Here is a 25,043-nt window from a genome sequence, read left to right as displayed (position 1 = left end):
ATTCCTAATACATAAATACAACCTGCTCAGGCCTTATAAAGTTATTTATATGATCTCAGGGCGTTTGATACTCTAATGGATAACCCACTGCAGGGCCCTTCCCTGAGCAAGGTTATTTCTCCCACTTGCAGCACCCCCGGGTCTGTGTAGAGTTGAGCTCCCTCCCCCTTCCGTGTTAGAATGTCCATTGGTGTCATTGTTCATGTCTCCTTTGGGCAGTCATGTTGGTGGGACTTCGTCATGTGTGGCGTTTGTAACTTTTCTAGGAGACTTTATCTCATGGCAAACTTAATGTTCCTCTGGCTCTTCCAAGCTTTTCACTCCCTCTTTTACAATGATCCCTGGGCCTCAGGTATTGAATTAGTTGTAGATATAGCAGTTGAGACTGGGCACCCAACAATCTCTTGTTATCTGCGTTTTTGGTTTTTTTGTTTTGGTTTGGTTTTGGTTTTGGTTTTTCGAGACAGGGTTTCTCTGTGGCTTTGGTGCCTGTCCTGGAACTAGCTCTTGTAAACCAGGCTGGTCTCGAACTCACAGAGATCCGCCTGCCTCTGCCTCCCGAGCTCTGGGATTAAAGGTGTGCACCACCACCACCCGGGGCTTGTTCTCTGCGTTTTAATTGGTTGTGGAAGGTTTTTGTTTGTTTTTTGGGGGAGGTTGTTTGTTTTTTTGTAATGGTCTCCATTTTTTGCAAAGAGAAGTTTCTTTAATGAGGTGAGACCTACACGAATCTTCACATGGCCCCTCTGAGAACCTTCCGAGCCTTGATCCCTCTTTCAGAAACCAGCAGATGTTCCCTCAAACAAGTGTGTCAAATTTTCACATTAGTAAATGAAGCCCTCACACACTAGTCAAAAGTCTCCTTGCTTCATAAAGTTTCAGAGACTTAGTTCCTTATCGTCATGGTGGGGCGCATGGCGGCATGCATGGTGCTGGAGAAGTAGCTGAAAGTTTTACAAACAGATCCAAGGACAAAAGGCAGAGTTTTTAAAATTATTTATGTATATGGATATTTTGCTTACATGCATGTCTGTGCACCATGTATATACTTGGTGCCCTTAGATGGCCGAAGAGGGCCCGTTGGGTCGAGTTAAGACGTTAGTCGCCATGTGGGTGCTGGGAATCCAATCCAAGTCCGTTATTTTTAGCAATTACAAATAATACTGGCATGAATAACCTCGTACAGGTAGTTTTGTGTTATATATCTTGGGGATTTCAAGAGCCCTTAGGACCTGGTGCATTTTGGAGAGAGTAGTTAGAAAACGCAGGCCAGGAGAGTTCCGGCCTCCAGTCAACAGGTGGCGCTGCGAGCACGTCTAGCCGGAAGCGCAGGGGACCCCGCCGACAAATTGCTGGTGGCCGCGCAGGCGCGCCGCGGGACCGGCGCGGGAGGCTGGCAGCAGGTCGCGATGCCGTACGCCAACCAGCCCACTGTGAGGATCACTGAACTCACCGAAGAGAACGTCAAGTTCATTATCGAGAACACGGACCTGGCGTAAGGCGACGAGGGGAGAAGCGAGCGGCCGGGTGCTCGGACCTCTTGCGGGGCTGTGGTTTCAGGGCCGCTCACACTGCCTGACTTTCCTCCTGCAGGGTGGCCAATTCCATTCGGAGGGTCTTCATCGCCGAGGTGCCCATAATAGGTATGCGACCCTCCCTCGGGGCCCTGCCACCGGCCCTCCGCTCCAGGTAGGGGGGCTGAGAACACCGCGGTGCTGCCCAGTGGCCTGGGGCCGCCTAGGCCAGCCTCGGTGCGTGCCGTGCCCAGCAGCCTGGCTTCCAGCACTGTTTCATCTACCCCAAAGCAACAGAAATTAGGACCGAACACTGTTAAACAGCTGAGAGCTGCGGCCTCCTCATCCATAGGGGGTAGACGATAGGAAGTCGTTAGCAGGTGATACCCGGGATTACCGAAGTCGAAAAGATACCGCGCCTTGACTTTTAAGTCAGTGTTGGGGTACTAGTGGGTGTCTTTTGAAAATGTATGTTAATTGTACAAAATAATGGGTTTCGTCGTGACATTTTTATGCACTCGCACACACACACAGAGTATTTGGATTGTTATTCCCCGATCCCTTCCTTTTATTCCCCTCCCACTGGTCCCCCCTCCCCTTTCCTGATAGTACCTTGCTATACTTTCTTGTCTCTCCCTCTCTCTCTTCTTTAAAACGTTGTATTTATTTATGTATATTTGTATGTCCCTGGGCACAAGAGTACATGTGTGGAGATCACACTACAGTTTGTGGGTGGGATTCTCTTCTACCATATGGGTGCTAGGGATCTTGACAAGTAAGTGCCTTTACTCGGCAGATCCATCTCGCAGACCCTGAACCACTCCTCCCCCCCCCCCCTTTTAAAGGACTTATTATGTATACAGTGTTCTGTCTGCATGTATGCCTGCATACCATAAGTGGACACCAGATCTCATAGATAGTTGTGAACCACCATGTGGTTGCTGGGAATTGAACTCAGGACCCCTGGAAGAACAGCAAATGCTCTTAACCTCTGAGCCATTTCTCCAGCCCCAAATTCTCCCTTCTTAAAAGTTGAGACTCCACATGAGAGTTATGACTTCTTCCTGCAAATGACATACTTTTGTTCTTTATGGTTGAATGATACCCAGTGTGTGTGCATGTGTGTGTGTAATATTACATTTTCTTCATCTGTTCTGGTAGGTGTCTTTTTTAATGGATCTCTTATTTTCACTGCATGTGTAGATCATCTAAGTTCCAAGTAAGATGTAGAGACAAGACATGGGCAAACACAAGGCAAAATATGACAGGTGTCTTCAGGGGGATCTGAACAGTTTTGTTTGTTTGAGTGGAAGGAGTTCGTAAGGGAGTAGCAGCATCTGTAGACACACAGGTTTTGAGAGGCTGACAGTTTTCAGTTTTCAGTGTGTGAGGATGGGCATGAAGGGAGGTAGAGTAAGGGCATGGGAAAACCTGGATGTGGTCCTTGCTTGAGTTGAGGAAGTACTGCAGAGCAGAGCAGGTTGGGCCCACCATTGACCTCTTTTCCTTAAGTCCACGCCAGTTATTTGAGAATTGGGCTCCAGCACCATTTGATTTCTGAATTTCATTGTTCACATCCAGGTGTTTGCTTATGAATGACTAGGTGCATGTTTAAGTGAAGCCTCTAAGCACACAGTCCTATACTCTCAGCAATGAACTGGAAGGAATTGGTTTTTATTTTACTATTCCTTCCCTATTGAAGACATTCAGTGACCATCCTCTAATGGGAGTAACACTGAAATCCTAAATGGGTGATCGATCTGTTTATATCTAAAATGAGTGTGGACCATGAGTAGTGTTAGTTCTAGGATTTTTTTTCCTAACTTTTAAATTTTTAAATTATTTTAATTATGTCTCTGTTTGTAGGTATTTGCAGGCAAAGGCAGGTGCCAGAGGAGGCCAGGGGTCTCAGATCCTCCTGGAACTAGGGTTCCAGACAGTTGCGAGCCATCTGACATGGTTGCTGGGATCCTCTTAACCACTGAACCATTCCTTCAACCCTGGTTTCCTCCGACTTTTAAATGCCCAAATAGCTTTTGTTCTTGGATTTGACATTAACACCGATAGCAAATTTAAAGTGCTCTTTAGGGAAATATTCAACTCCCTAAATATTCTTCTCCCACAGTATTTTCTTTTTTTTTTTTTTAAATATTTATTTATTTATTACGTATACAATATTCTGTGTGTATGCCTGCAGGCCAGAAGAGGGCACCAGATCCCATTACAGATGGTTGTGAGCCACTATGTGGTTGCTGGGAATTGAACTCAGGACCTTTCGAAGAGCAGGCAATGCTCTTAACCTCTGAGCCATCTCTCCAGCCCTCCCACAGTATTTTCTAAGTGAGCATTTCTTTGTACAGTACCAGCAAGCCCTATCTCCAATTCACTGGAGGCAGTTAGGTATGGGGTGTGTGTGTGTATATATGTGTGTGTGTGTGTGTGTGTGTGTGTGTGTGTGGTTTGTTTAAATTAGATGCCTGCAACTTAGGCTATCACTTTGGAGTCACACAGTGATTCTTTTTTTTTTTTTTTGATTTTTTTTTTTGACACAGGGTTTCTCTATAGACCATACTGGCCTCAAACTCACAGAGATCCGCCTGCCTCTGCCTTCTGAGTGCTGAGCACTGAGTAATACTTCAGTATTGAAAACAGTGCTGTGGGTCTGGAGATGCTGGAGGATGCCAGAGGGCTCAGATGGTGATTAATTCTCGCTCACTCTGTTTCATTCCTTTCTCAGCCATCGATTGGGTTCAGATTGATGCCAATTCCTCAGTCCTTCATGATGAATTCATTGCTCACAGGCTTGGTGAGTTTGGGCATTGAGAAGTGGAAGGGATTAAAGTGGGGTGTTTCCTGTCCCCAGCCCGAGGGGCTTATTTGTAAGTTCCTGTGATGGCTTGGCCATTCTGCGAAACACTTTTCTGTGTCTTGCAGGATTGATCCCCCTCACTAGTGATGACATTGTGGACAAACTGCAGTACTCCCGGGTATGTGTGTTGGGGGGTAGGCTGGAGGCACGGGAAGTGTGTGTGTGTATGTGTGTAGAGGGTGCTGCTGGCTAGTTCTCCTGGGGATCTTTGTGGACATCTTACTTCCAATAGCATTTCAGCTGTGCTGCTGACTGTAGCATAGCTTAGAAAACCATTGTGGAAATGATGCTTTAATACTGTGCTCCTTGGTTCTGATGGGGCTTCAGAATGATTATGTTCTTAGCATATCCAGGCATCTCCTCAAAGATAGTTTTTTCACTTTTATGTGTATTTTTTCTGCTTCTATGTATGTATGTACAGGGTGGTTAGGGTACTGGAAAAAGTTAGAAGAAGCCACCAGAGCCCCCAGAACTAGAGTCGCAGGCAGTTTTGAGCCACTGGATAAAGATTTTGGGACCTGAGCTGATGTCCTCTGCAAAAGCAGCAAGTGCTCTTAACAGCTGGACCATCTCTCCAGCACCGCCAATCCCCTCACCTCCCATTTATTCTTCTTGTTTTTTTTGTTTAAGACAGGGTCTCACTATGTAGCCTTGGCTGGCCTTGAACTTACAGAGATCCACATGCTTTGCCTCTTGAGTGCTGGGATTAAAGGCATGTGCCACCATGCCTGTCTGGGAAATATTAATAAACACTCATTTAATTTTTTTCTCTGTAGTTACCAAATGCTAATGTTTTGCTACATTTGCCTTATTTTTACCTAACCTTTTTTTTTTTTTTTTTTTTTTTTTTTTTTTTTTTTGGTTTTTCGAGACAGGGTTTCTCTGTGGTTTTGGAGCCTGTCCTGGAACTAGCTCTTGTAGACCAGGCTGGTCTCGAACTCACAGAGATCCGCCTGCCTCTGCCTCCCAAGTGCTGGGATTAAAGGCGTGCGCCACCACGCCCGGCTTTACCTAACCTTTTAGAAAATAAATTAAAAGCATCCTTACCCTCCTCTTCTTAATACTTGAACACACGGGACAGGCAGTGGTGATACACACTTTTAATCCCAGCACTTGGGAGGCAGAGGCAGGCGGATCTCTGTGAGTTCGAGGCCAGCCTGGTCTACAAGAGTTAGTTCCAGGACAGGATCCAAAGCTACAGAGAAACCCTGTCTCCAAAAGAATGGCAAGTGTTGATGATTAAGGAAGCTGGAAGGTGGGTATATGATAGGTGGCAATCAGTCCTCTCTGTTTTTTTATATGGGTGAAATTCTCTTTAAGAGATTTTGAAATAAAGATTAGCTGGATGTTGTGGCCCATGCCTGTAATCCTAGCACTTGAGAAGTGATAACGGGGATCAGTAGTTTTAAGGTTCATCTTCAGCTACCTAGTGAATTCCAGGCTAGCATGGGCCACAGGAGGACTTTCTATTCCAAGTAGTCTGGACCTTGAGAGATGTTGTTTTGTTTTTTGGTTCTTCCCTTACTTACTGTATTTTCAGTAATTCCCCAGCTGGTCTGCAGAGTGCACTGCAGGTAGATAGTCCCATGACAACCCTGGTCCTCTGAAGCAGTCCTGCTTGGACACTGCTGTGTTAGCAGTGTGTCCCCTAGTAGTAGCCTGCAGCAATGGCCGTGGAAAGCAAGTGTGGTTGCCAGCTTGTAGACATGTTATCTATAAGCTGAGCAACTGAGAGGATGGTGTCCCAGATGTCACAGCCCAGAAGAGGCCTGGGACTGTGGTCAGCCCCTTTTCACCAAGAAGAAACTGATAGGAGCTGGTTAGTAGAAGCAGGGAGTCCAGACTCCTTGTTCCTGATGCCCTTCCTATCTCAGGACTGCACGTGCGAAGAGTTCTGCCCTGAGTGCTCCGTGGAATTCACTCTTGATGTGAGGTGCAATGAAGACCAGACTCGCCACGTTACCTCTCGGGATCTCATCTCCAACAGCCCCCGGGTTATTCCGGTCAGTGCCTTTGCTCTTCTCTCTCTGGCTCCAAGTCAAATGGATTGGAGTGGATCTTTACGAGATGTGGTCATAAAGTCACCTGCCCTATGACCGGTGACTGGTCCGGGTTTTGAACAGAGCAGTATTGGTTCCATGTTCCCTATGTTGTCTAAAGACCCTCTTAAAGGCCGTCAGACTGTTTGGACAACTCTGCCATCTCCTTCTCAGGCCTCCTTTCCCTGACTTGACAGATTACAGCTTGGATTTACTGGGAGACAGTTGCCAGGGGACTGAGAGGTGAGAGGCTAATGTTTACTTGTTTGGGATTCCTACAGGTGACATCCCGGAACCGGGATAACGACCCCAATGACTATGTGGAGCAGGATGGTAAGGGGATGGCGCATGCATGCTGGTGGCCAGAGGAAACAGAGACCAGATCTATCCTCTTGATGGGCTGCCTGGTCTCTTTAGACCCCTTTGCCCAATACGGGTTTCTTCATGTAGTACTGCAGTCAGAAGTCGGAGAGCTGGCCTCTCTTGGTTCCTGACTCACTCTCCCCTCTCCCTGCAGACATCCTTATTGTCAAGCTGAGGAAGGGCCAGGAGCTGAGACTTCGAGCCTATGCCAAGAAGGGCTTTGGCAAGGAGCATGCCAAGTGGAACCCTACTGCGGGGGTGGCTTTTGAATATGACCCAGACAACGCACTTAGGCACACGGTGTATCCCAAGCCCGAGGAATGGTATGTTGTGGGGGGGTGGGGGTACCAGCGATGGCTGTAATGAGAGATGCCATAGGTAGGTGCTCTGAGGGCCCTGCTGAAAGCAGAAATAACCACTTGTGCTTCGCCCATGCTTGTCCTCAGGCCAAAGAGCGAGTACTCCGAGCTTGATGAGGATGAGTCTCAGGCTCCCTATGACCCCAATGGCAAGCCAGAGAGGTAAGGCCCAGTCCTGCTTGGAACTGTAATTGTAAGAATATAGATGGGAGAGGCTGTTAGGCAGTCATATGTCCAAGCCCCCCCCCCCCCCCCCCATGTAACAGGAGAATTATCTGTCAAACTCACGTTACACATTCTGAGTTGGTCCTCATTCCTGTCTAGCTACCATGAAGAAAGGGCCTTATTATTGCCCCATGCTATCTGTTTCTGGCCTGTCTGTTCAGGCTCAAGCCAGAGCAGAACTGACCATAGCCCTACCTGAAGCAACTGGAGAGCTGTGGCCAGTGTCACGTATGAATTTTTCCCCCTTTCCTGCTGTCTCCAATGTAGAAATGCACGTACACAGTCATTTTATAGTTTTTCAGCAATGCCTTTTCTCCCCCTCAAACAAGGTTTCTCTGTGTAGCCCTTGCTGTCCTTGAACTTGCTCTTTAGACCAGACTGACCTTGAACTCACAGAGATCCACCTGCCTCTGCCTCCCAAGTGCTGGGATTAAAGGCTTGTGTTTGCCACCACTGCCCAGCTCAACAGCGCCTTTTTGAAGCAGCTGTAGCTTCCCTGAGGAACTGCAAAGTGGATCTGGACCACTCTGCAGAATAGGTTTTAGGTAAAGGGAAGTCAGCCCTGTCCCAAGATCAAGTGCCTCATAGGAATGAAATCAAGTCTCACAGGCTAGAAGGGAAGCCTGCCTCACGAGGGCTCTCACCCTCCTCTTGTCCCTCAGGTTTTACTACAATGTGGAGTCCTGTGGCTCACTGCGCCCTGAAACCATTGTCCTCTCAGCCCTCTCTGGGTTAAAGAAGAAGCTGAGTGACTTACAGACTCAGCTAAGCCATGAGATCCAGAGTGACGTGCTCACCATAAACTAGCCGCAGCTCGCCCGCTGCAGAAGACTAGGTTCAAGGTGACCGCTGGCCTTCAGGTCTTGAGAAGCTTTCTGGTTTCAAGGCTCTGGACTGCAGTTGCTCAAGCTTCCCGGAGAGATTGCCAGGGTTCCGCTGGTATTAGGCAAGGCAGTTTTCACTAGGCATTTAGCATCCCTGGCCTACCTTGTTGATCACTGTGGTTTTCCTCAGAACCCCAGACACCCCCTTCCAACCTGTTTCCTAGCTCACTAGCAATAGGGGGCCCTATTGCTTCTCAGTCGAGAGCCACTGATTTAGACATCTGGTCAGTTCAGCTGTTTAAATCTCTGTCCAGGGAGAGTAGCTTTCACAGCCTACTTGTTGTTGGGACTGAGTATTAGGACCTTCACTGAAGCAGCCCGTGGCCTTTCAAGTCTTCCTAGGGTCAGGGCCAGCTTACTGGTGTCCCTAAGCTGAGATGTCACCCTTTGGGACTAGTATTAGATCCTGGCCATCCTCTCTGTCCACAGGTGAACTTGCTATTTTATTCTCTGACCTGACTTTGGGGCGGGGGGGACAGACCCCTCCCACATTTCCTTTCTCTTCAGTGAAGTTCAGGCCCTGCCCTTAGCAGGTCTCCAGATAGAAACAAACCTGCCCACCATGGTTTTCAGGCAGCCTGGGGAGAAGCCCACACCAGCACAGAAAGGAAAGGATATTTATTAACAGTAGTTGTCTTTTTACAAGTTTTTATTTTTGGCAATAAAGAGCACAACATAATCTCCTTCATGCGTCATCGTGCCACTGACTGAGCCAGCTCTGCCTCCCTCCCGAGGATTTGAGCCCATTTCTTCTGCAGACAAGCTGACCCCTGAGTGGTCATTACCTGGGTCACCTGCCTGGCTCTAGGGCCCCTCTGGGAGGGGGCCTCCTTATCCTGCCACAAATGTGAACAGTGGTTATTTACAAGGTTTGTTCCCACAAATCAGAACCCTAAAGTATTAAAAAACAAACACGCAACAAAAGGTTTGATGTGAATAGAAAGATAGCCCTTCTGCACGGTAGTCAATAAATACCAGCACTAGAAAATCGATTGCTTTAATTGTATTTCAGCAGGGAGCCTCAGCACCTTGTCGGGAGATGGGAAGGTCTTGGTTTTGGAATCTGGCCTGGGGTGGCTGGCCCAGGGCAAGGGACTCCCCTTGCTGCAGCATTATACCCCCACTCAGTAAAGGGGGGCAGCAGGGTGCTCCCCACAGCAGTTCTGCAGCCTTCCAGGCTGGCCCAGCCATTCTCTACTGCTGAGGTAACAGGTGCCCTGCCCGAAGACATCTTCAGCCTACTGAGCAGGAAGGAGCCAGTGCAGAAAGTGCATTTTACAACCCGATGCCACCTCTGCTTCAAACTCCTAAGTGCAAGGCTACCACGTGGTACAGTCAAGTTTGGGTCCTTCCTGTGTCACTGTTGGCCCAGAGGACAGATGCTACCTGCTGTCTTGGCCCTTGGGCTTCTGAGGAAGAGCCCGCAGACAGCACCAGTCTGATTGCTCCCCTCCTCTGACCCTGGCAGCTCAAACAGTCTTGGCAGCAGGAGAGTTTTTTTCAATGAGGACAGGAACAGCTGCCCTCATACTCAAAAACAGCTTTGACCACACCTGGTCATGGAATCAAAAATGGGTATGTGTTGGGGAGGGATAAAGGGACGCCTCATTAATACAGAATATGTCATAAGCCATATATATTAAAACCATTAACAGTATATAGTCCCATGGTGGCTCCAGCCCCTCATGCTCAGGTGGTGTGGCCAGCCATGTGCTGAGGTCCAGCCTCACCCTGGAGGGCAAGGAGGGACAGCTTGCTCTCTTCAGGCTCTTGGCCAACAGCTCCTTAAGGCTGTCCATGGGCTGCTGCAGTTAGCCGTCCAACGGGTGGCCCAGCAGTCAGTGCGCCCACCAGTCCAGCTGTCACTGGGAAGGAGTCTGGGTCTCATTGCTGTCCTCCTGGCTGGGCTGTGGCTTAAGCAGGATGAATCTGTTCAGGAGGTCTGTTTCTGAGCTGGCCTGGGCTGCCCCATACCCTTCACCTGTGGTCAGAAATCCAGGCTCAGAATTTGAATCCAGGACCAAAGACCCTTGCCCAGGAGGCCTCCACAGGGAAGAGACACAACGACTCACCGTAGCTGGAGGCTTCAGCAATGTTCTGAGAGCCTGTGATATGGTGCCAGTATGCACTGCGGGGCAGCATCGTGGTGGGTGTGCAGGGGTATGAGTAGTGTTCGGTGCCCTTGTTCAGCAGCTATGGCACAGAGATGGGGTCCCCTGTGTTAGTTCCGGGGACAGGGCTACCAGCCCAGGGCCCTGCCCGACTCACCTGTGCACAGGCTGGTGGAGATTTAGCTGGCATGTCTGTCCCACCTCCCAGTGCCCTGGAACAACAGCCACTGCCTCACCCTCACATTCTTCTCCATTTCCAGCAGGACCCGCTTGTGCTGCTCAGCGATTGCCAGGGTGGCACTGTGAACCCGCTGGTATATCTGCTCCCCTTCCTGTGTCTGAAAGGTGTAGAGTCCTTCCCCAGCGTCACACATCCTAAGGACACAGAAAGCAAGGTGGGCAAGGTGTCAGGAACTGCACTGCGTGGGTGTGCGAGTTCTGTATGCCAGCTGTGGCTGTACCAAGATCTCCAGGGACAGGGTAGCCGTGGTCTAGGACCTGGGCCACAGTATACATGAGCTGAGCAGTTACCACATACACTGTGGTTTGACTAATTAATTAACCAGCGCACTAATTCACCAGCGCAGCTTTTCTGCTACCCTCTGCTCTGCACAGTGAACAGCTTCCTCGGGTTTTACAGACGGGGAAACCAAAGCATCCAGCCTAAGAGTAGCTCAGCCAAGGTTACACAAGGTTACACAGGGTTAAAAGACTTTAGCTCTAAGCAGGCTGATGAAGTCCTAGCAGGCTAGGCGCTTTTTTAATCCCCTGTAGCAAACTGGTACTGAGGCCACAATCACAAAGCTCGAGTGTGCCCTGGCAGCAGTGACTGAGCCGGGGAGATGTATTTGGTGTGCAGCTTCACTAGACCTGCCTGTTGTAGCTAATAGCTTCTTCAGGCCCTGAGTTCCTCGCCTGCAAAACTGAAGCCTTCTATCCCCTCTGGGTTGCAATGCGGATGCCATGCAGAAAGCAGCCTCCATTGTGGCCCTGTGGTATAGGGAGGGAGGAAAGACGGTACTACCTGCCCGCCTCAAAGGTAAAACGTGTGGCATCTCGGCCGTAACGGCGCAGGGAGCAGAGGGGCCACGAGACGAGCTTCACGCGGGGGTTGTGTATGTCCCAGAGGTAGATGTTCTCGTGGGTGATCTGCAGCTTGCATTCGCCGTATACGTCCAGGTTGGGGCAGGGCAGCAGGAAGACATTGAAGCGATCTGCGGTGACAGAGGGTGATGAGGACAGCAGGACTAACCAAGGGCCCCACCTCCCACCCCACCTGGAGACCCAGTGCCAGCCTCACCTGTCTGCTCGCACTGTACTCCTGGGGCCAGGAGGTCTGGCTCTCCCAGACTGATGTCGTTGAGCCGTGACCCCAGACATTCCACTGATAGCGTCTTGTACCATTCCTCTGCCTCCAGCTCTAGAGAGAAATTGCACCTCACAGTTCTGCCAGTTCAGAGCCCCAGCAGCCCACCCAGTCTGCCTTGGTTTAAACCACTGCACTTTGCAGGGAGGGCAGGGCCTTACCTGCCTGCCCGCCTTAGTCTGGGGACCAATTCCACCAGGGACACACCCCTCCCACCCTTCCTGCCAGGATTGGCCCTGCTCTGTTATCCACTGCCTGAAGCAACGCCTGTTACCAGCCCCAGAAGACCAGTTGGAGCCTGTCGCCCTGAGGCCTCACCTGAGTCACAGGTGAAAGTACGAGCCGAGTCATCCGTGAATATGATAGCCACTGCCTGCCTCTTGGTCTCCTTGGGGAGCCGTGTGACACACTTGACGTTGCTGATCTCAGTCACCTGAGAGGACATCCCAAGAGGCTTAGCCCGGCTGGGGTACTTCACCCTGCCTCCCGTAGCTGTGCCCCCCAGGAAGGTACGCCCGGACCTCAAGACTCAGCAAGTCATCTTTGCTCACAGGTAGGGGAAGCTAGGGCCCAGGCCCCTAACCTTGGGGCAGCCTCGGAGGCACACTGACTTCTCATCGGGGTACTTCTCCAGCCGCTGGGGCCCCTTGCTGGAAGATTTCCGGAATACCAGCCAGCACCTCCGGTAGATCTGTGGGGAAAGAACAAAGGTCAGGTGGCTGCTGGACCATATCCCACAACAACGCTGTCCTGGAGCTAACCCAGCCTGAGGGGGCAGTACCACATCCCTCCCTGGATCCTACCTAGCCTAGAGAAAACCTGGAGAGGGTAACTGCCCGATAGCAGCTACCAGAGGGGCAGTCCTCCCCAAATGACCAAGGTGGTGTTTGTGATCAGCTCTGGAGCTGTTCTATGACCCCCCTGTGTGCTGAACATGTAATGGAGGAGCATTTGTGGGGTGCTTCCTAGCCAGTCAGTGTTGAGATTACTCGAGGCCAGTTCTGTTGTCACCTCTGTTTCAGAGACAGACAGGTGGATCATGAGGAAGGCAAGAAGGAAGGGCCTAACAAGTGGCGGAGCTCCTATTAAAATGGCATTGCCAGAGACACACCCATCACCACAGGACAGATAGCTCTGGCCACCATACAGGGTCTCCCAGGGACGGGAAGTGGCCCTTACACACAGCCAGCTCTGCATCACCATGTGTAGCGAGCTGCATGAAGCCACACCTGATGGCAATGTAGAGAGCTGCGTGGAGTCGCACCTGATGGTGCTGGCTCCCGCCCTCCGCAATCCCGAAAGCGAGTGCTCTCTGTGATAATCAACTCCTAATATCAACTAGGCCTGACTTATGCTATTATCATGCAATGATTGTCAGCTGCTTGCATATGCTTGGACCTATGGGCAGTGTCCACCTGGCAATCTGGGGTTGGCGGCCCAGGCCTACTTAAGGGCTGGGAGAGAGAGGAGAAAAGGAGAGAGAGAAATTTTACAACTGTCGAAAGGTCCTGAATAAAACTGCAGTGAGAAGAGCTCCGGTGGTCGCGTCATCCTTGCTGGACGAGGGGGGCCGCGACAACCATGGCCCTGTTCTTGGGCCGAGACAAGGCTCTCTGGTGTGAGGGGCATCACTCTTGCCCCAAGACTTTCCCTCACCACCAGGGTGCCCCAGGGAGTTCCCATGGGGACCAGAGGCCCACAGAGAGTAAGGGGCAGAGCTTAGAACTAGTTATACACACACAACACAGGAGCTTTCCTTGGCAGGATCTTGCCTGTCCCAACCACTAATGCCCTATGCCACTGAGATTCTCTAGAGCTTCATAAACTCCCAAGGAGGTGACTTCTCCAGAGAGAAGCTGGCCTGTCAGACTCCATGAAAGGCTGCCCCAGCACCTCCATAAATTGCCCATCTGACTTCTTCTTGCAGGGCCCCTCCCTCCCTCCTACCACAGGCTCTCTTTAGCCAGTCTGTGATAGATTTACCAGCTCCTGCCAGCAGGCTTCAAGCGTGGCAGGCTTATTCCCCAGGCATCCCTGTACCACTGTCAGTGCAAACAAGAGAGTCTTAAAGGGGGCCTGGGCTGAGTAGAGGAGAGGAGGAGGTCACTGGGCGAGCTACCTCCTCTGTCTGTGCAGAGGTACACCAGGCCTTTGGCAGGCAGGTCACAGAACAAAATGGATCTAGACAGTCCCTCTCACTGGAACTCCCTAGAGCTGGGCCACTTCAAATTCCTGTCTGGAACGCTGGAAGTGTGTCTGCCACTGCACCCCTGTCCCTAGCTCAGCCCTGCTCTGTCCACTTGAGCCTTTTTAAGCAGAGACCATGTATACCATATTCTCACACTCCTTGCCCCTTGCTTAGACCTGCTAGCAATTACTGACAGCTACGCTGAGCAGGTGAGTGGCCACGTGAGGGACAGGGTGGACAGGAAGATGGGCAGCCGGATGAATGGACAGATAAATGAATGGGTGTGAGCTACCCAAGCACCCCCACCCCCAGCAGGCAGCAACATAAGAGTAGAGGCCTGCCCCCCCCCCCCCCCGTACCCTGGTTGCCTGGTTACAGGATACACACTCACACAACCCCAGGGAGCCATGCACTCAAGAGCTCTCCTCACTTCTCCCAGGGCTTTGATCAGCTTTTCCTAAGCACTTTGCCAGGCTCTACTCTGCTGAGGGCGGGAGGGAAGGAGGGAGACCTTGGCAGGTAGGTGGGGAGGGCGGGCTTTATCCTTTCCCTTTCCTTTCGGGACCCCCAGCCCACCCCGGCTCTCAGGAGACTGAGACAGGAACACCGCCTGGGGCAACTGCAAGGTGCTGCCCCTCCTGCAGTAGCAGGGTAAGCTCAGGTCTGTGGAGAGCAGAAGCCCCTGGGTAGAGTAGACACCAGTGTGGGCCAGGCCACACCCCACCTGCCAGTTCTTTCCCCTTGTCTATCCACTCTCTGCTTGCGGCCTGGGAATCACACACACACACACACACACACACACCCCGTGAACAGGGCTGACGCTGACCCTACCTGCCTGCCCTGTAGCCAGTGCTTTCCTGGCAAGCCCCGCTCAGGATAGAACCTCAGCTCCGCTGGCCCCTGGGGACTTGCTGCATCTAAGTGTGGGAATAAGGAATGGTGGCAGGAGTGAGGTCCTCGTTCTCTGGGCCTTGGGGCCTGGCCTCAGCCTTGTTCTTTGTCTGAGAGGAAAGAGCAGGGTCTCTACCAGGCTTGGGCCAGTGAGACTTCAAACAGGCCCAGCCACTCTGCCTCAAACCCCCTGATGGCCCAGTCGATGGCAGTGGGCTACTGGGCATTTTCTGAAAATGAGACACCCCAGAAGGGCAGGAGGAACAAGAATCACCCCCCTCCAAGGTGGCCCTGAGGAAGCCAGGTGATCCCTGGACATCTCCTCACCCTTGGGCTAGCCCAGGAAGCCTTGAGCCTAACCCATCGAGGTAGCAGGGAGGGACAGGAGTCTTGGGAAAAATAGACTTGAGTCACCTGTCACCAGGGCTTGCTTTCCTGCTGGGAAGATACTCTCATTGGAAGTAGGGGGTGGGCAGGAGAGCACAGGTTTCAAAGGGACCCTAGGGCCCTACTCATGCCTCTGGGAGATTTTCCCCATCCAGCTAGAAACCTGTATGGGCTGAGTATGGGTATGTGCCCCTCTAAGCCTCACCTCAGGGCCACAGTCAACAATGCCAACAACTCCAAAGAAAGCAGCCTATCCCAGAGCAAGGGCCATTTCACCCACAGATCGGGAAGTGTCAGCCTCTGCCCCGCCCCCATGCCCCTACCCCTACCTCCTAACAAGCCACTCCCCTTCCCTAACACTTCTTTAGCACCCAAAACAACCACCTAAAATATGAGTCTAGGCTCAGAACAAGTTGAAAAGCGGGTGCAAGGTGGTGGCAGGTGAGGGGTAGAGAGGTCACTTTAAAGAAAAGAGGATAGGAGAGGTGGGGAGGAAGGGAGGAAAGGGGGTGGGGAGCAAGGGGAGGAGGCCCAGGAGCCAAAGCTCTGCCAGCTTCGCTTTCCAGTCACTCCTGCTACCCGGTGGTGGCTGCCAACCTCCGCTGCTGCCACCGCCACTGCTGTGGCCACAACTTTAACAATAGCAGGGATGCCTCTGCCAGACTGTCAGCTACCGCTACTGGTCCAGTGGCTGGGATGCCAGCCAGCCCAGCTGGGGCAAGAGATGCAGTAGGCAGAGGCTGACCGGGTACCTGCCAGCCAGCCAGTGTTGAGAAGCCTCAAACCACAATCACACAGTACCCAGTGCTGGCAGGGCCCCCACACACCATGCCTCTAGACCCGTCCTCAGTACTGTTTATTGACAAGGGCCCCCGCCAGGGTGGCTCACCCCGAGCTTCCTGCTCTTCATCTTCACATAGCCTTGCTTGACGATGTCGTTGAAATTGGTCGCCATGGTTGCCCCTCCGCCTTTGGGGTGCCAGCTGGGCTGAGGCCGGGAGGGGTGCCCAGGTGATAAGCCCAGGTGTCTCGGTCTTGGTCTTCCCTGATCACCTGTTCAAGACACTCCTCACCTCCCCCGCCTCAGCATTGTTCTAGCAGCTGCTTCGCCCAGCTCCTGCTGGAAACCCAAATGACAGGGAGATTAGAGCCAGTGACATCTTTCTCTTCCCCTGGCTGTCTCGTTCTTTTTTTTCCTTCCTCTTCCCACACTCCTCCCTCCCTCTGCCCGCCTGCCCGCCCGCCCTTCCTCCTTCCCTTCCTCCCCACCCCAGGACGGCAGAACCATTCAGGAAAAGCGAGGTGGAGGCAGAGCAGGAAAATGGTCCAGCCCAGTCCCCTCCCTCAAGGCTGGGGCTGGCAGTTAACCCCTTCCTGGGCTGGCTGGCTGGCTCCCGTTCTGCTTGCTGTGGAGGCGATAGCAAAAAAAGAGGGGAGGTAGCTGGCTCTGCAGGAGCCTGGCCCCTCAGCTTGGCAGCATCTGGCCATCCTGATAAAACTTTGGGGCAGACTTAAAGGAACTTGCCAGAGCACCCGTCTCCTGGGTGCTGGAATCCCAGCGGAGAACTTACAGAAAATGGCCCAGGGTTCTTTATCTACAAAAGCCTGCACTTCCAGGTTAAAAACAGTACACTTTTGGTTTCCCAGACCCCAAGCCCTCTGCCTGCCACACTATACCTGGTTCTCCCCAGCCCTGGTGAGAGGCTGGGAGTCACCAGCTCAAGCCATTCAGATCCTGCTCCTGGTCCCTGGACTCTTGGGCAGCTCTGTTGGGTGCTGGCGTCCCCTGGGTAGGAGGGCAGAGTCCAGGGGGTGGGGCCCTGGATAAGTCTGAGGAATGTGTGGGACTGTAGGCTGTGGCTTCTGAGGAAGTAGACACTTACCCTGGCCCTAAGCTAGGAGGAGTAGGCCACCCGGAGGGTGGGGACATGGCCCCGCCAGGCCACTTGGTCTAGCCAAGTCAAGCAGTGTTATGTCCTGAGCATGGTCAGGCATTAATTATAGGAAGGATGACCCGGGGCATGGGCTGTAGCCTAGGCAATGCAGGAAAAATGGGAATAGCAGGGGGAGATTTGGGATCAGTTAGCACAGACTCAGGCAATCTCAGCAATGACCCAATCCAACACCTTTATATTATACACTGGAAAAGAAAGTTGCCCAGAGAGAATAAGCCACCAGCCTAAGGTCACACAGCAAGCCCAGGACACAGCCAAAGAGGAATGAGGACGCTCCTGAGTGGAACGTTGTCCTGTAGCCCCCTTTGGCTGCCTGCCACCATGTAAGCTTTGTCATGAAGCCTCAGGAGTCAGGCTATGCTAGCAACATGGCTCCCCACATCTCCAGGAATACTGGGTGGCAATGCAGTAGCGTTTCTGGAGTTAGCTGGACATCTGTGTCTCCAGGATGGGGCCCTAGGGCAAGCACGAATCTCATCCGCCAGCACCTTGGCATTAATTAATCTCTTGGAGGCCTGTCTATTGCATCCCTAACGAGCAGCAGATGGGACACCCCAGTGGGCACAGGCGAACAAGAGGTGGGGCAGAGTGATCACCTCTCTCCTGTGTACAGGGACAGCCCCCTTGGCCCTTTACATCCATCCTCTCCTCCAGCTCCCATGTCCAGGATGCTCCCACGGCAAGTGCTCTGCCTCTCCCGGGGCTAGTCCTCGCCATCCCTGTCACACCTGGGCTCTGGCAGGGGGGGTCATTTTCCCAGCTCTGTCTCCACCGCCTGCCTCTGGGGTTGTCTTGTCCCAAGAACAAGTACTGGCTCTATGGAGTTCCCTCTAAGATGACTATCAAGCTAAGCTGGCCCCTGGCAGCCAGTCCACAGTACTCAAGGCCAGTTTCCCAAGAAGTTTCCCAAGGCCAGTTTCCTACAAGAAGCCACAGGCTCAGGTGGCCCAGACAACCAGGAATATGACTGTAATTCCTCAGTTTCACATTGGTTGTTTTTGTGTATTTTTTTTTTTCCTAAAGGACCCGGGCAGGATGTGGTGGTGTATGCCTGTAATCCCAACGCTAGGGAGGCAGAAGCAGGAGGAATGCCAAAGGTTCAAAGCCAACCTTTCTACTCTGAGGAAGTGAAGCCAGAAGGTACATGCTCCAGACCCTCCTGCCCAGGCCAGGCCATAACCCCACTACAAACCAGCCTCCATATGCCCAGTGCCGGCCACTCCCTGTTGGCTCTGTCAACCATCTCCCCTATACAACCCATGGCCACCAAGGTCTCAGAGCTTCCTGCTGAGTCTGTTCACAGAACACCCAGCCCAGAACCACTGAAAAGCAACATTATGGGGGAGCCTAAGACCGGCCAGCCTGCTCTGACCTCTGATCTCATTCCATCCCCACTGAGGTTGTAGGAGCAAATACTGACCCAGGGCCCCAAAAGGAGTGCAAAGAGGATTGGGAAGGTGAGGACAGAGAAGGGAACACCAAGAGAGGGGTCCATGCCTACCCCTGCCCCTGCCAAGAGGGAGTATACTGTCTTAAACAGAAAGCCATTACTAACCTGCCCCCAGAAGGTCCCTCAAAGGCTCAATAGACAAGAACTAGGGGCAGTGAGAAAGCCCCTGCCCCTCCATGGCTACCACCAGCCTCTCACACGCCTGCAGAGACAGATACTTCCAACTGTGAGAGGACCTGAGCTATACCATCCTCCGCTTTAGGATGAAGCCCTTGAGACTGTGCATATACCTAGATGGCTAAGCTGGGTTTCCAGTAGCCATTCTCATGATTCTAGGGGCAACCCTCCCCACCCCACACACACCTCTCCTCTATCCTGGAATCAATGTGGCTGGCTATTCTTGGAGAGACAGTAGCTGCCCTGGGCCAGGCCACCACAAAGAGCCAGGCTGGACAGCACACTGCTGTCCTCCCCAAGAAGGGCAGCATCCCCTCCTGGGGCCCTCCCTACCCACCTGCCTCATGGGCAATGCTGAGTGCTCCCTCCCAGAATCCCGCCTGGAGGCTTTGGCTCTAGAACAAACACAGGCTCCACCAGTGGCGAGCCTGAGTGCTGCTGCCTGCCTGGCCATGCTGCCCCGCCTCTGACAGATCAGATCTTATCGGGGCTGCAGATCGGCCCTATCTGGACACAATCTCACTGTCATCAGTCTGTTTCCACCTCACAGCAGAGACACCTGCAATCAGGTGTCTCCTGCAGGGAGAACTCTCCCCACTACTTACCCTGCTGCCCTATCCATCTGTGGTTGCTATCTGGGGCCAGCAGGGTGCGCTCCCACAGATTCCCATGCCCCAGAAGGTCCTGTCCAAGGAGAGCCACAAAGATAGACCAAATACTAAACTGGGCAGAGGAACATAAGGGAGACAGGACATCTGAACACTCATGGTCCCCAGGAACGTGGTCCAGTGCCCCACACCGATGCTATCTGTTTCCCCTGGTGCCCTGCCACTTCTCAAGATGTAAATGCCTTCTCAGGGCAGCTCCCTACCTCTAACACACTCCCCTCCCATGGTCTCAAGTCTACTCCACTGCCTCATTCAGATCTTGGCTGAAAGTCCGCCACCTCCTAAAGGCTCTCCTGACACCCTGACCTTGCTGATTAGTTGTCTTACAGCACCCAGCGTTACGGTCTATCACGCGTCACTATGAGATTTTCCTGTTCCTTCATCTGTCACTTGGTCATGGAGAGACACCTACAATGACAGCTCCCCATGTCCAAGCCTTTTCAACCTAGCTATAGCTCCATCCCAGTGACCAGGACACTGGTAGAGGACAGAGTAGGTGCCCAATCTAGGGAGGGACACTACTTTAAATCTATGATTGTCCCCATCCTTTCCCCCCTCATCACTACTATCTAGCTCTGTTCGTGAGTGTGCGAGCAGGCTCTCACTTCTCTGCATCTCCGTGCCAACCGGCAGGACCAGCGAAGTCCAAGAGACAAGGTTCTATGCTCCACTGTTTGGTTCAAAGCTGCCTCAGGGTACTTGTGCTGCTGTTGACACCATCTCTGAGCTTGGCTAGGGGCCCCACCTTAGCTGGGGTTGTTGGATGAGGTCACATCCAGCCTGTTGCCCTGCCCAGGAATACCCAGCACCCAGGCACATAGAAAAAGCACTGTGAGAGGGACAAAGCTTCCAGGATCCACCTGGGATGCCTACACGGCAGCCACATTTCCCTGAAAAAGGCCGGCAAAGAATGTGCAGAAAGCACAGCCCTGGCGGCTGCTGGAATGTGCTGGAGCTGACACCCGCCCCGAGCTGCCCCGGCTTATCAAAGCCCTCCATCCCAGCCCTCCAAGTGCTAGGTAACTGTTTTGCTCCCACAACTCCAGGCAGGCAGGTCGCACAGAGCTCCTGTCTGCCCAAGGCTCTCCTCCTGTCCCTTTTCAGTGACAGAAACCAGTTAGCTGGCTCCAAGGCGGGCAGAATCCCAGAGACAGAGGAGGAAGATTTTAGGGCAAGAGACTGCTGGCCCGGAGGACTGCAATCAATCGGAAAGCCACATGCAGGTCCCGTAGGCAGTAGGGAGAAGTCTCTTGGAATTTGGGGAGCAGGAAGGCGAGAAAGGCTGATTCCGGAAAGAAGCTAAGGAAGCCAGGGATCAGGGTTTCTCTGATGGAATACGTGGTAGGGCAGGTGAGGGAAGGTCCAGACCTGGGATTCCCAGAGATGGGAGCTGAGTGGGGGACGGCTCAGGGAGTTTCAGGGTCCCGCTGGATTCGAGGGGCGCGTCTGAACCCTCCTCCCTTAAATTAAGACACTCCCGTAGCTGGGAGAGTCCGCAGGTTTCTGAGGTGACCGAGGGCGCCCCAGGGTGAGAGACGCCGGGATCTCACAGCTTGGTGCGGCCTAGGGACCCCCTCCCCGCCTCACACTCCCCCATTTACCTGGGCGCCAAGGACCGGGCTGGGGACTCTGACTCGGTGGGTCGCAGGGCGGGCTCATGCCCGCGTTTAGGCGCAGCCCAGCGGTGGTAGCGGGATGGTGGCGCACGACTCGGGCTGGAGACTGGAGTGTGGTGCAGCCGACAGATCCGGATCCAGCGGAGACTCGGGAGGTAGCCGGTTCTGCTGATCCCGCGACGCCACGCCCCTTGAGGCCACGCCCCGCGACGCCCTGGCGCCACACCACGCCCCACCGCCACACCCCCGCCCATCACTGGCGTTGTGTCACGCCCCTTCCCGGAGCCACGCCCCACCCGAGAGATCCGCCCAGTCCCGGAGCTCCGCCAACGCCGTATTCCTCCGAACTGCATTGCAGGACATATTCCAACCCTCAGCTCACTGCTATTACCAACTCAGTTATACCAACTCTTCTCTGTGTTTCAAAGCCCAAACTCACGGTGCCCCGCATCTTCTGGAGGTGAACCCCACATCAACTCCCAGGTTTTGAACCTCACCAACTTGAAGAGTCAATACCCTGCTAATGCCCAGACCTGCCCAGGTCTCGCTGGGCTTCACCATCACCAACCGCACACTCAACTGTACTCACCTGCTCCCTCTGCAAGCCTGGGCAGACTACATTATCATACTTTATTTTTTACTTAATTTTTACTTACTAGATTTCTTGAAACTAGGTCATATGCGTGCATGCACGTGTGTGTGTATTCATGAGTAGAGGCCAGAGTCTGATACTGGGTGTCTTCCAGATAGCTAGTAAGAGCCTGCAATTTAGGCACACTGGTTGTGTGTGAGGCCTTGGGATCTATCTCAGCCCCACAGTGCTGGGTTACAAACTTGCTTGGACGTGGGTGCTGGGGACTCACACTGAGCCAACTCCCCAGTCCAGGCTCTTGCTATGTAGCCTAGGCTGTTATTGAACCTATTACAATCTTTCTGCCTCTATTTCTGGATACGGGGCTTACCTCTGCCACCAGGCCAGGCTACATCTACACACTTTGGGATCCGCGGATTTGAAAGCATGGTCTCTCAACCAGAAGTGTGGGTGTTCTCATGAAACAAGTTCCATCCCTGACATGTGAAATCAGAATTTGTGGGAGTTGCAGGCAGAAATCTGTTAGATCTCACCAGGTGCTTCTGTCAAATGTTGACACCTGAGGACCCCTACTTTAGGCCATAAGTACAAGGCCAAACAAAAGGCTATACCTAATTGACTGAAACCCTGAGAAATAAAAATGCCCAAGTTTGCCCTTGTCTCTGAGGGACTAACCTAGTGCATGAAGAAACCAGGAACCCAGAACCAATGCATGGAGTCCATCTGCTGGCCTCCAGGACACCAGAGACATACAGTGAACTTCTAGAATCATTTTCTGTCCCCTGAAAACGTCCCAGGGTTGTCACTGAAATGCACATCACGTGCAAGGGAGGCCATGGGGCTATGGGACAAGGAGGTGGCTTTCTCTTTCCTCACCACTAAGATGGACCTCCTGACCTTCCCATGACCTCATGACTTCCCATGCATCTTCCAAACTTGACCCCACCTGCTTTACTGCAAACAGCAGCTCATAAAGTCCTCAGGCCTCGAGTCACACAGTGAATTGCTTTCATCCCCAGACACTTGGAGGAGTTGCCTGGCCACAAAGAAAACATGAGTTTCAGCAATAAAGAGACTTTTCAGCCTGGGCTGGTGGCACATGCCTATAATCGCAGGCTGAGGCAGGAGGCTGATGAGTTCAGGGATGATCTGGAAGTCTGAATGACTTAGTGAGACTCTGCTTCAAAAGAAGAAAAACAAAGAGAGTTGGGGTGAGGGTATAATATAGCTCAGTGGTGGAGGAGTGCCCTAGGTTCAATCCCTTGAATTTCAAAAGTAATCATCATCACAATATAATGAAATTTAAGAAGCATCTTCTCTAAGTGGGATTCCTGAACTTCATTCTCTCATTCTCAAAATTTTTACCCAATCTCTACCCTCTCCACCTACTGTGATACCTAATCTAATTGTCTTTTATCTTTTTTTGTTGTTGTTGAGACAACGTTCCTGGCCATCCTCATTCTGTAGAGCAGGCTGGCCTCAAACTAAGAGATCTGCCTGCCTCTGCCTCCTATTAAAAAGGCAACCACTGCAGAGTTTTCTCTCTCTTTTGAGACAGGTAGTCCAGCTTATCCTGGAGCTGGCTGTGTAGACCAGGCTGGCCTTGACCTCACAGAGATCTGCTTTCTAACTCTCAAGTGCTATCATACCCAGATTTTTTTAAAATCAAACTTTTACATTTACACTTCTTATTTGGCTGTTTGTAAATCCACACTCAGGTAGATGCAGAGGTGATCTGAGTCCCTTGCAAGGCCACAGTACAGGATATTGGTCCTTCGAAGTCACCATAGGGAATGTTTCTACCCCTGTTCCCATCCCTTCTTTAGCCATACCAAATTCCTTTCTCTCCTCTGTAAGCCCTGGCAGACACCTCCAAGTTCCCCATTTCTACTCTTATTAGAAGGCTTCCCAGACGTCAATTGTTCACATGGTGACTTTTTTAAAGGTGGTGCTGGAGACGGAACTAGGACCTCTCTCTGGCAGGCAAGCATCCTATCACTGAGCTACAACCCAGCCCTATTTTTATTTTCTATTTCAAGGCAGGCTCTTGAAAGTTATCCAGACAGGCTTGGAACTTATGACATAGTCTAGACCAGCCTTAAATTTGTCATCCTGCCTCAGCCTCTGGAACAGCTGGACTTATCAGCTACATGTCCAAAAAGCCCATCCTTCTTATTAATGTTTGGTAGTTTATACAGGACATAGCAGGAATCAGTAGTTTGGTTTTGTGCTGGTTGTATAGTGTTCCTACATTTTGCTGTATGGGCATACCACCATCTGTTTATTCATGCACCCCTTCAAGGACATCTGGATGGTCTCCAGGTTTTCTGCTACGGACATTGTGTATTGGTTTCTGTGCAAACCCATGTCATCCCTCTGGGGCAAATGCTATAGACATAATCACTGAACTGTGTAGTTGCTGCACCTTACCACTACTTTCTAATTGCCAGACTTTTCTCTAGAATGGGTATGTTCTTTAACTCTCCCAACAGCAATGAAGGAATGATTTTCCCATGCTCTCGAACATTTGATGCCATCACTGCTTTTCAGTTTGAGGAGCTTTCTGATAAATGTGAAGTCATGTCCCATTGTGGAATTCACGTGTATTCCCCCAGGCCTGTGGCACTGAATACATTTTCAGGTGATAACTTGCTATTTGTCTACTTTCTTGCGTCTTTTCCAAGTCCTAGTTTATTTACTGTTAGTTATTGATTTGGAAGGCCTTTTTTTGTTTGTTTGTTTGTTTGTTTTTGTTTTTTTACATATTGTAAGGACTAGGCCTCTTTTGAATATGTGATCTGCAAATATTTTTTCTGTATCTGTAGTTTCTCTTTTTCTCTACTCAATGTATTCTCTTTCTCCCTTACCTTTTTGGTCTTAAAACAAAGGATTTGTTATTTTTTCATGTGTTCATATGTCTGTGTGAGTGAATGGCACAAGTTCAGGTGCCTACGGAGACCAAAAGAGGGCACTGGATCCCTTAGAGTTGGAGTTCCAGGGGGTTGTGGGTACTGGGAGCCAAATTCAGGTCCCCTGGAGAAGCAACAAGAGCTTCTCTGAACCACTGAGCTATCTCTCAGCCCCTCCTTCCTCCCTCCCTCCCTTCGTTCTTTACTCTCTCCATTTATTCATTTCTGTGCTAGGGAACAAACCCAGGTATTCCTACCATTTACATGGAGTCTCACAACTATAACTCCAGTTCCAGGGGATCCAGCACTCTCTTCTGGCCTCTGAATGACACTTTATGTACATGGTGCATCTGGTGGTTTGAAACAAAACAGCCCCCGAAAGAAGTAGCACTATTAGGAGGTCTAGCCTTATTGAAGTAGATGCTGCCTTCTTGGAGGAAGTATGTAACTGTGGGAGGTGGGCTTTGAGGGCTCATTTAT

General features: G+C 51.7%; 2 protein-coding genes across 2 annotated transcripts; one reads left to right on the top strand and one right to left on the bottom strand.

Moving 5' to 3' along the window:
- The first annotated feature begins 1,376 nt into the window (after positions 1–1,376).
- On the top strand, positions 1,377–8,937 carry Polr2c (RNA polymerase II subunit C). Its single transcript, XM_057753787.1, has 9 exons — positions 1,377–1,495; positions 1,594–1,643; positions 4,252–4,320; positions 4,449–4,501; positions 6,258–6,386; positions 6,704–6,755; positions 6,940–7,108; positions 7,232–7,306; positions 8,032–8,937. Exons 1-9 carry the CDS (start codon positions 1,410–1,412, stop codon positions 8,174–8,176), a joined length of 828 nt encoding a protein of 275 aa, XP_057609770.1. The 5' UTR covers positions 1,377–1,409; the 3' UTR covers positions 8,177–8,937.
- Positions 8,938–9,088: 151 nt separating this feature from the next.
- Positions 9,089–16,387, bottom strand: Dok4 (docking protein 4). The gene is made up of 8 exons (XM_057753786.1): positions 16,086–16,387; positions 12,314–12,421; positions 12,049–12,163; positions 11,665–11,784; positions 11,389–11,578; positions 10,601–10,739; positions 10,326–10,446; positions 9,089–10,234 (listed from the first exon to the last, which is right to left on the bottom strand). The coding sequence occupies exons 1-8, from the start codon at positions 16,149–16,151 to the stop codon at positions 10,116–10,118; spliced, it is 978 nt and encodes a 325-aa protein (XP_057609769.1). The 5' UTR covers positions 16,152–16,387; the 3' UTR covers positions 9,089–10,115.
- Positions 16,388–25,043: the final 8,656 nt, after the last annotated feature.

This window comes from Chionomys nivalis, chromosome 21 (genome assembly GCF_950005125.1).
Source record: "Chionomys nivalis chromosome 21, mChiNiv1.1, whole genome shotgun sequence".
In the NCBI taxonomy this organism is placed as follows: domain Eukaryota; kingdom Metazoa; phylum Chordata; class Mammalia; order Rodentia; family Cricetidae; genus Chionomys; species Chionomys nivalis.
This window is presented reverse-complemented; position numbering and strand designations above follow the sequence as displayed.

What these genes read in the sequence shown, in the direction of transcription:
- Polr2c (XM_057753787.1), top strand. Translation starts at nt 1,410, where the DNA reads ATGCCGTACGCCAACCAGCCCACTGTGAGGATCACTGAACTCACCGAA. An exon ending in TATCCCAAGCCCGAGGAATG is followed by an intron (nt 7,109 to 7,231) that starts GTATGTTGTGGG and finishes GCTTGTCCTCAG; the next exon opens with GCCAAAGAGCGAGTACTCCG. An exon ending in CCCAATGGCAAGCCAGAGAG is followed by an intron (nt 7,307 to 8,031) that starts GTAAGGCCCAGT and finishes CTTGTCCCTCAG; the next exon opens with GTTTTACTACAATGTGGAGT.
- Dok4 (XM_057753786.1), bottom strand. Translation starts at nt 16,151, where the DNA reads ATGGCGACCAATTTCAACGACATCGTCAAGCAAGGCTATGTGAAGATG. An exon ending in TGAAGAGCAGGAAGCTCGGG is followed by an intron (nt 12,422 to 16,085) that starts GTGAGCCACCCT and finishes CTTTCCCCACAG; the next exon opens with ATCTACCGGAGGTGCTGGCT. An exon ending in AAATGGAGAAGAATGTGAGG is followed by an intron (nt 10,447 to 10,600) that starts GTGAGGCAGTGG and finishes TCTGTGCCATAG; the next exon opens with CTGCTGAACAAGGGCACCGA.